Source organism: Juglans microcarpa x Juglans regia, chromosome 1D (genome assembly GCF_004785595.1).
Source record: "Juglans microcarpa x Juglans regia isolate MS1-56 chromosome 1D, Jm3101_v1.0, whole genome shotgun sequence".
In the NCBI taxonomy this organism is placed as follows: Eukaryota; Viridiplantae; Streptophyta; class Magnoliopsida; order Fagales; family Juglandaceae; genus Juglans; species Juglans microcarpa x Juglans regia.
The window spans coordinates 5,177,409-5,187,304 of record NC_054594.1 but is presented as its reverse complement, the minus strand read 5'-3'; the positions used below and the strand labels follow the sequence as shown (position 1 = coordinate 5,187,304).

General features: G+C 37.8%; 3 protein-coding genes across 3 annotated transcripts; all 3 read right to left on the bottom strand.

Moving 5' to 3' along the window:
• Positions 1 to 2,988: 2,988 nt before the first annotated feature.
• Positions 2,989 to 3,420, bottom strand: LOC121255668 (protein PELPK1-like). The gene has a single exon (XM_041156161.1). It carries the CDS (start codon positions 3,418 to 3,420, stop codon positions 2,989 to 2,991), a length of 432 nt encoding a protein of 143 aa, XP_041012095.1.
• Positions 3,421 to 4,424: 1,004 nt separating this feature from the next.
• LOC121251031 (transcription factor bHLH131) lies at positions 4,425 to 5,862 on the bottom strand. Its single transcript, XM_041150329.1, has 3 exons — positions 5,442 to 5,862; positions 5,093 to 5,341; positions 4,425 to 4,963 (listed from the first exon to the last, which is right to left on the bottom strand). Exons 1-3 carry the CDS (start codon positions 5,457 to 5,459, stop codon positions 4,541 to 4,543), a joined length of 690 nt encoding a protein of 229 aa, XP_041006263.1. The 5' UTR covers positions 5,460 to 5,862; the 3' UTR covers positions 4,425 to 4,540.
• A 1,863-nt stretch (positions 5,863 to 7,725) lies between these two features.
• Positions 7,726 to 9,059, bottom strand: LOC121251022. The gene has a single exon (XM_041150318.1). It carries the CDS (start codon positions 8,967 to 8,969, stop codon positions 7,977 to 7,979), a length of 993 nt encoding a protein of 330 aa, XP_041006252.1. The 5' UTR covers positions 8,970 to 9,059; the 3' UTR covers positions 7,726 to 7,976.
• Between the last annotated feature and the right edge of the window lie 837 nt (positions 9,060 to 9,896).

Genomic DNA, 9,896 nt, shown 5'->3' with positions numbered 1-9,896 from the left:
ACATGCACCCGGTAGTATTTATAGAGTCCAAATTGTGAGGGGTCTTGAGGAATAGAAAAGAAATAAAATAATGTGAGTTTGATGAGATGTGGTTGTAGGAAGTGGCAGGAAAGAAACATTAGTTCGCTCACCTTCCAAACCGAGACAAATTGTAGCAGGTTATAAAAAAACTGCTAACTAGAAAGCTGATAAGTCTTGACCCCCACTTAGAAGCCTCAAGAAAAACAGACCGACATGGTTACGACTCATTGAAACATTGCAATTTTGGGAGCAAAGGACGCGTATTGGGGTCGAGAAGATAAAGATAGCTCACTTGTGCAACCTAGGATTTGACAGTTACTTGTTGGCTTGGGACAGAGTCTTATTAATGTAGGTTGTAATGTAGTTGAAGTCGCTTATAACATAAAGCAGCCTATCCAATTTTTTTGTGTTTGAATGGAATAGAGTTGGTTCATTACCAACAAAACATATATATGGTGGCCTGAATTGGGTGGCCAAGACTGCATGCATAACATCAGCGTCGAGAAGTAACGTCACAAACCAATTTGCTTTATTTTGATGCAATCTTACTTGATTAAAACGTTAAGTTACATAACAAATTAATTAATTACATCATGTTAGCTGGAATTAGGTACAAGCCCAAATGCATATTAGTCAAACTTTTAGATAGAACTACATGATATTATTGCCCGTTTAACTTATTTTATTTAGATATTACAAGTGTACTTAAGGTTTATCCAAATGTCCTAATTACATGATATACCTCCTGGAGTTTATAATTATATATTGTCAATAAGAACATTTATCACGTTTTTTAATCTCAATGGGTTGGCTCAAGTGGTGAAAGTATTGGTCTTAGGGTATCACTTCCTTCAAGGTTCAATGTTCAATATTCTCGTGGGTGCAAACAATCCTCCTTTGGGGCTATACCCTATTGTGAAAAATCAGTGATTTAACCAATTTCGTATAGGGCAACTTCCGATGGTGCACTGCATAGGACCAAGATTTATTCTATAGGGTGGGTCCAAATGGCCCTGCTTTGGAGAGGTTCTCGACATATTTCAAAAAAAAAAAACATTTATAATATATTTGTGAAATAATTTAATGAAAATCTAACATCCACGTGGCATTCCTCATATCAAATCTATAAGATTTAAAATGGTTGATAAATAGCTAAGTTGATTGAGCGACTGCGGCCACCCAAAATGGAACCAGCCATACTTGCATTGCCCATACCGATGCTTGGATTGTTCATCTAAGTTGCCCAAGTAGAGTCTGGGCTGTTAAACGACGACTAATGGTGCATTTGAATATTAAGAGTAATTCAGATGATTTGTTAATAGTAGTGAAATAATAGTGAGTAATTTGTCATGAATAGTAATGAAAAGTTTGTAAATAATAAAATAGTCTGAAAATATCTAAGAACAGTTCATGTGTTCTCAAATCTGGCCACTTTTTTCTTTAAATTTTTTTATTTTAAAACTCTAAGAACTTTGCTTTTTTTTTTCTTAATTTGTAAATATAATTTTTAAAATTTGAATTTGTAGGTTTGAATTATTTTTTATTTTTTTAATGATTTTATTTATTTCTATGATTTGTATTTTTAAATAGATTTTCGTATTATTTTATTCTTCTTTTCCACGTGGCACGCCATGCCAGGTTTAATTATATAATTTAATAAAAATATTACAATTTACAAAGGTGCTTACATACCATTCAAAAACATTATGCAATTGACTACATAAGTAATTAGATTACATATTATATATTTAGTTATAAAATGTGTGATGCTTATATTATTTATAACTAATATATATATAGACACACATGCACACACATTTATCGATGTATAAATAAGTTTTAATCTAGTTGAGCTAACAAGTCGAGTTGGACATAAAAGAGTGCATGGGCCTTAACGAGCTTTAACTAAGTCGAGTTTAGTCGGGTATGTATCATTTATTAATCAAACAGGTTTCTACTTTCACAAGGGAACTTTTTTTCTCTCACGAGTTGAGTTTGATTTGAATTTAATCAAGCAAGTATCAAGCATACTATCGAACAAATGATTCATCTAAAGCCCTGAAAACCCACCAGTCATTTGATAAAATGACTCCTTTTTTAATATATCCACCAGTGTATATCTATGTACAATTACATATATACATGCATGCGTAATAAATAGGTAGGGTACTCAAGCGGAAGTGAAGCGATTAAGTGATCAGGATATTATCATAATTAACTTGCTTACTTTCTAGAAAAGTTTCTACTACATCTCTCTTTGACATCAGTTAATTATTTGGACCAAAGAAAAAAATCAAAACGAGAGGGGATATGGACATGATACACAGCATTCGCCATTAATGTGTTAATTTTCCAAGCGATGAAGCCCAGTGAAGTCTTCATGATCTGATCATCTTAAAGTTATTTTCATTTTCCAAAAAGTAGCTAGTTTTAGCAATATCGCAGTAGTATCTTTGTCATGTTGTTACCTTCAGAAACTGAACTGCTAACATTATCTTTGCTTCATCATGATCAGTTTCATATGGATGACTGTTAATATGGCCTTACACCGATTAGATTATACATTTTTTTTTGGGGGGGGGGGGGGTTTATATGCGGTCCTTAACCTGTCTTTCATTTGCTAAGGAAAAGTGTGTGATTAGTATAAAACACAGAGCCTCATCGATCGTTAAATAAGAAAATAAGAAATCTTATTCGTAAGCACAATACATCAATGACAATAACAATCTGAGTGACTCTAAATGACTAAATAATATTAATGTCTCTCATATGACACGTACAACAACGCAAAATTCAAACACGTAAAACAGCAGTATATATATATAGAGAGAGAGAGAGAGCCAAGGCAGGCTCCAACACACTGATCCAGAAACGCTTCATATAGTGGGGCAGACACAGAAATCTCCAAAAGCTGGATCAGTAGGAGAAAGAGAATGCTCCCGTGGCGTTTCAAAGACTACGGGTACTTCATTTTGATGGTGGTGGGGAGAAGAAAGGAATTGTTGGAATCGTTATTGGAATGGTAGGAATCGATGGGATTGAAGTTGGGATGGTGGGCAATGGAGTACTGGAAGGAAGAGGAGGTAGAGTCATCTTGGGAATTGTTGGCATAGTTGGCATTGGGTTTGAAGGCAATGGTGGCAATGTGGGTTTAGGCAGTGTTGGCTGAGATGGGAATTGGGTGCTGGGCAGCGGTGGCAACGTGGTTCTAGGCAGTGTTGGCACAGAGGGCAGAGGAGGCAGTGTAGCCTTGGGAAGAGATGGGATTGTAGGCAGCGCTGGGGGTGGAGCTGCTGGCGGTGTGTCCAAAAGATGACGAGCTGCCAAGCTCATATCAATGCTTGACAACGACAATGTGACAATCAAAGACAACATGAAAACATGCCTGGAACCAGCCATTTCTAGAGAAGAGAGAGAGAGAGTTCTTCCTCAATGTATTGGGAACTTGTGTCTGTGTGTTTGAGTTGAAAGGGATGCAAATCTTAATTGGTATTTATAGAATGGGTGTGTTGAAGGGTTCCAAATGTTTGATGAGATGTAGTTGGGGACGTGTAGCAGAAATTCTGGTTAGTTCACCTTCTCAACAAGACTCGGAACCCTGTAAAATTCCCACCTACCTACCCAACTCAAGAGGATTTCTTGACAGAACCAATCTGTCGTGGAAATCAATCTGTTGTGAAACAAGTTTTGAGAATTGTAATGACTGCTGAGAGAATTTTGATGAGTCGTTGCCTCTAACAATTTGACCAAATCAATTTAATGATGTTTCTATGTAACATATAATGCCTCCAATTAATAGTACATAGTAAATGAAATCTATATGCCATCAGGGATTGTTATGAGCAACTCAGGCCTGCACGTTTCGTTCAATTCTAACTATTAAGGCGGATAAAAATAAATCATGTGGCACAATATATTAATTTCCCTTTATAGAAGTAAACTAACATGAAGCCAATCTACACTGTCCAGTTTCCATCCTCGAACTATTTTTCTCAAGAACCGTCGCTAGAAGCCCAATCCTTCCCACCTTGCAATCCCTGAACAGTCATCTATTACGATTTTACGTGTACGGTACGGTCTTTTTGGGTTCAAAAACTCTAGGTGCAGTTATTTTACGTATTCTTTGTACACTCCAATAATGTCATTAGCTGCGTCACTTTTTTTTAATATAAAATAATTATTTTGACTAATCACATCAGTAGAATGTACAAAAAATACGTAAAAGTGATTGTATATATTAGAACTCTTTTAAATTTGAATTTCCCATCAATTCCAACTGACGGACCATCTTTGTTGTCTCTTTGGTTAGCCAAGTCTTCAAATTCATGCATGAATTGAAGGTAAATAATATTGCTCATGCTACAAAGAGAAAGTGTATGGTGTATACGATAAACCAAGAAATATTTCCATGTCCCTAAACCTATATTCTTAACCATCATTATTTTCTCAATTCGATAATTTGTACAATAGATTCCACATAATTACAATGATATCCCGTCTCATAAAGACCACAAATTTATTACCATCGTCGAGTCCGCCATCCCATCTTCATGATTCCTGGCAAAATTGGCTTGTCTATGACCTCCTTCAAAGCTCTCCTTGCCATTACCATCCCTTCATTTCCACCTTCCAGCCCTTGCAACCACAGCACAACCTTGGTCCTTCCTCCCACTGTCACCATCTTAGACCTCACCACCCTCCCTTTCACTGCCCTCAATTGCCTCGCCACCGCTGACATTAATCCCGTCCTATCCTCGCAGCTGAACGTGACCTTTACCGCCCCCTTGTCATCCTCGCAGCGTTCTAAACTCAGCTTGTCAACCCCGCTTGGAAACACGCAGTCCTTGTTGCTACCATGACATACTGCTTCCAAATCCGAAACTGTCTTCCTCAGCTCCCTCACCTGCCTGACCGTCTCGGCAAGCACCGTTGCCTTGTCCATCTATTTGTGGGATTCATTGTTGATTAAGATAAGAGACATCGATTTCATTACATGCATGTTTTTCAACGAAGAAAACAAGTTCATGAACACACACAGATGGTACCATTTCTATTTATCTGCATTACTTACTTTGATCAAGTTTGGGAGGACATTGCGAAGAGTGCGATATTGATCATTGATTCGTTTCCTACGTCTTCTCTCTGCCTCGCTGTGTTTCTTGGCATTAAGTTGTTTGGTCTCAGCTTTTGATTTGGGTTTGAATAATGATCTAAGGTTGATGGTATCGGTGGAGATTCCTCCTCGAGAGAAGCAGCTATTTTGTCTTGTATATGTCCCCGACATGTAATTACTTCGCAATTGTTGCATGTCATGTTCTAACTACACGAGCAAACAAATATAAGATCATTAGCTAGCTGACAGAACAGAGAAACCAAACAAGACGTGATGCACACATAAACAGACAAGGAGTGAAAGCTACCTGTCGCAGTAGAGCCATGGTGTGAGAAGGAGGTCTTGGCTTTGGTTAAAATGTTGTGTAGAGGAAGAGAGATTGAGGGAGGATGATATGCTAATCGAAATATATATGTGGTCGCATTAAAAGCAAATTAAATAAGGGATACCGCGTGGTATATATTTGCATTTAAGCAGGGGAGATTTGAGTACCAAAGACAGATATAATGATTTAACACGCAGGTTGATTGTATGCTTTCACTTGTGATCCCATTTTTCATGAAAGTGGCCAAGTGAAAACCAAAACATCCCCTTTATTATTCTATTTTCTCGAGATTTGGAGTGCCAAGAGAATCTAATGACTGATATTAATGCTCTGCAAAAGCATAATACGTTTCTTTCAAAAGATGTACACAGAAATTCCACACATAGAGATAGTGTCATGGAATGAAATCATCCCCTTCGACAGGCTTCTAAAGTTCATTTGAAATCCCGTGTATTCAGCAAACTGATTCTGTGCAGAACATCCTGAATAGAAAAACAACAGAAGCAACTCGAAAGTTTTACATGATGAAATCAGGATTCAGGCTAGCTGGTAGTCTATATACCTTTTTGGCATGGAGGAAGAGTGGATGACTAGACTAGACTGCACCTTCCAATACCAATTATTCCAATTGGATTATCGAGAGATAGATACTATATGGAAAATGCTACTTCAACTTAAAAAATAACCGATCGATTTTGACTTTTTTATTTTTTTTTTATTTTTTATTCTTTTTAGTTAATGGTTAAGAAAGTGAATATTAATGAATTGATATTTTTTTCAGTTTTTTAAAAATATTTAAAGATATATAAAAGTTAAAAAATAAATTAATAAATTACATTTACACTTATTGGTTGAATTATCGGTTCCTGTAGCATTATCCATATTATATTTAATGGAAAACACTACTCCACAAATGAAGTTAGCCGAGTGTTTGTACCGATTTGGATTTTTTTTTTATTTAATAGTTAAGGAAATATTTTTAAATGAGGTTCTGTTTTTTTCTTAAAAAAAAAAAAATTGTTTAAGAGGGTTTAAAAAAATATTTGAAAAAAAAAACAAAAAAAAATACACATTCGGTGACCACTCTTGCTCTGGATGATGCGATGTAGCATCATCCATATTCAACACTCGTGGACTCCACAACGCTCGAAAATCTTATATTGATAATATTAAATACTTCAAACCCACTTCATCATATTTGACAAGCTCAACATGTTAGGAATGATAGGGAAATAAAAAGTAAATATAAACGAAATCAATCACACACAACATAAGATTTTACGTGATTCGATAATGTGTCTACATCTACGTAGATACAGATATTTTATTTGAGATGACAGTCAAATACACAGTGCGACAATACAGCAGCCGTACAGAAATAATACCATATATAGAATAAACCCTAATTAGGAGGTAAAGCCTAATTAACAGGTTGGGTCGGATCAATTCAAGAGCTGAAACGGGTCAAGATCTTTTCCCTGGGGCGAGGCCCAAGCTTGCATTCCATGTTCCAATCTTCATTAGAAACCACCAAAAACCACAACGAGTTCTGTCGGATGGGGTTATTAAACATGGCCGCGTACAAACAAAACCAAGCTACACAAAAAGAATCCAAACACAACAACCAGCAACGGAATAGAGTGGAAGCAAGTGCCTTCGGGAATAGGAACATTAGAAAAACGTTATAATATATTCCCAGGTTGGCCATGTCTATACTGTTTTTCTTGGTGTAGGAGAAATCTCTGTGACTAAATCAGAGTCTCAACCTTTTCCAAGTGCAGCGATCAGTCCTTGGATGCGTTCGTTCTTGCATCAGATTATATAGGTTCCCCTTCAACTAAATTTATAGAACTAAATCTCTTGGAATTTAACTACAATGTTCACGAGGAGAGTCAGACTGATATCTATTTTGTTTTTGCAGAACAACTTGAGTAGATTCTTCGACAACATTCACCACAAAGGTGTTGCTCAACAATTCAAAAAAACAACCTTTGTAAAACCACATGAATTCGAGCTTCAGTACTCATCAGTCTTAGACAACATTCCCAACAATTATATTCCTCTACATGGCTGAAACTATCCACAAAGCAACCTATTATTGCATTCACTCATCCCTCCTGCAAACGGGCATACAAAGGCATGTAGTTGATCAAGGCCAACAAGCTCGCAAAAGAAAGAAAAACAAACAAACAAATAATAAAGGTAAACATACAAAGAAGTTGATCACTGAGAACTACTAGAGTCTTCAGACATTTTAGTCCAAAAGGAAATTCCTCCAACTTTTTCATTTTTCAGACTATACCAAAGTTTAGAAGGATAAGACCAAAGCAAACTTTGTCAAAAAAAGCACCTGTACAGTAATTTGACCTTCATTTTTCGACTAAAGTGGCAACCCCAAACACAAAATCCCCTGTTCTGCACTATTGGCAGAGCCATGCAATATTAGATACACAAAAAGGAACTTCCTTTACCAACCCTATTGAGACCCTCAGACTTTCCGATTCCCTTCATCAATCATCACGGATTACCCACTATACTAACAAAGACATCATCATTCCCTTTAAAGAACTCCAATCCACCCTCACCAGTTCCACCCTCACTTGCCTCTCCACTCTCCGAAGTCCAATCCATTCCTCCCATTCCATTCCTCCTACACCTCATCCCACTCCCCATAATCTTCTTGGTGTTCCTCGCCACAGTCTTGGTGTTCATCCGAATCCGAATCCGCCCCGCCTTAGTCTTCACCTTCCTCGTTACTCTTCCGTCGCCAATTCCAGCCGTCCCCTGACCCACATTCTTCACTTCCACCCCAGTGGTACTGCTCTCTGCTCCTTTGTTATACCCCAGAGGAAAACAGCCCCAGCAAAAGTAGTATCCTTCTTTCCTCGTCCCTTCCTCCACTAACTCACTCTTTGGTGGCGCATTTACTGCCACCCCATGAAACGCCCTCCTACAGTTCTGGCACCTAAGGCAACATTCCTCGAAAACCTTGCCGTACTCGTACAGGTAGTAACAATACGGACAGACGGTCCAGAATGTGTCCGTACTCTGGCTCTCGTTCCCGTTCTTCTCCTTGTTGTCGACGCTATTTTCCAGCTCACCGATTTCGTTCTCGTACAGGGTTCTCTTTTCTGGGTCGGAGAGCACGGCCCACGCTTCGCGGACGAGGCCGAAGGCGACGTCGGAAAAGGGTAACTTGTTTACCCCCGGATTAAGGACGGCCTCGAGCTTCTCGAACTGGCTCCGAATGCGGTTGAGGTCAGCGGCGTCTGCACGGCGGGTTTGGAGGATAGAAAAGTAGTCGAGATGGCGGTTGTGGAGCCGGCTGTCTGCGGCATGTAGAACCTCAGCAACGGCTAGAATCTGGTCAGCGAAGGGGGTTAATCTCTGGTCGGATTTCCGGGCTCGTAGGGCGTAGAGTCGGGAGATGGCTAGGTCTCGGAGGCTCAGGGAGTGTGCCGATAGGCCGAGAAGATACTCGGACTCGGGTCTGGTTCGTGCTCGCTTCATTTTCTCTGTTCGGGATTTTTGCGCTCCCGAGAATGGAGAACAGAGCAGGGGGTAATGGGAACCGTCGGAAAAACTGAAAAATTAGAGCGAAGGAATGGACTTTTATAGAGATTACTAGATGGACGAAATGGGCATAAGGTTTTCCAGAAATGACGGATTTGTACAATGAGCTATATCTCATATCTGGGCCTTACGATGCAGCCCTTCTCAATACGTGGGCAGTTGTGATCGGTATTGACTATTGAGAGTACCATCGTGGATACGGGTTGGGGTTAAGTTAGGAGGGGTTTTACGTCTTTTCGTTGCGTGGAATTGATAAGGTCGCATATTTGAAAACTTTGTTGAATTTTGAAATCTGAAATGTTTCCATATTTTATTTTTAAAAAAAAAAAAGTTGCCATATTTATTTGGATTTTTTTTTTTTTTTTGATAGGCCATATTTATTTGGATTTTAGGTGTGGATTTTGGAATTGAATCGTTGATGCACCTTAATCTCTTATGATCTCTGATGTTGAGTGGTTATTCCTATTTTCATGTGAACCTTAATCTCTTATCATCTCTGATTTTGAGTGGTTATCTCTATTTTCAAGTGAATAATCTCTTATGATCTCTGATTTAATGCTACTTGAAAGTTTGATATGTCAATATACCATTTGTTGTAAATTAAAATCTCTTTTAATTATAAAAAAGTCAAAATTCTATTCATTAATTGATCAAATGTTTCTATATCCTCTACATCATTGACATGTGTTGGCACTTCAAAATATGGGCTTGCAAATAGAATTTTTTTTTTTTTTTATACAGATGTTTTGTATGTTAAGCATTATTATTGTTTGGAAGAGATGGTTTGCCATTTGAAAAATAGGATATTTATAAATGGATAAAGAAATCATAAAAAGATATATATATATATATATAGTAATATTG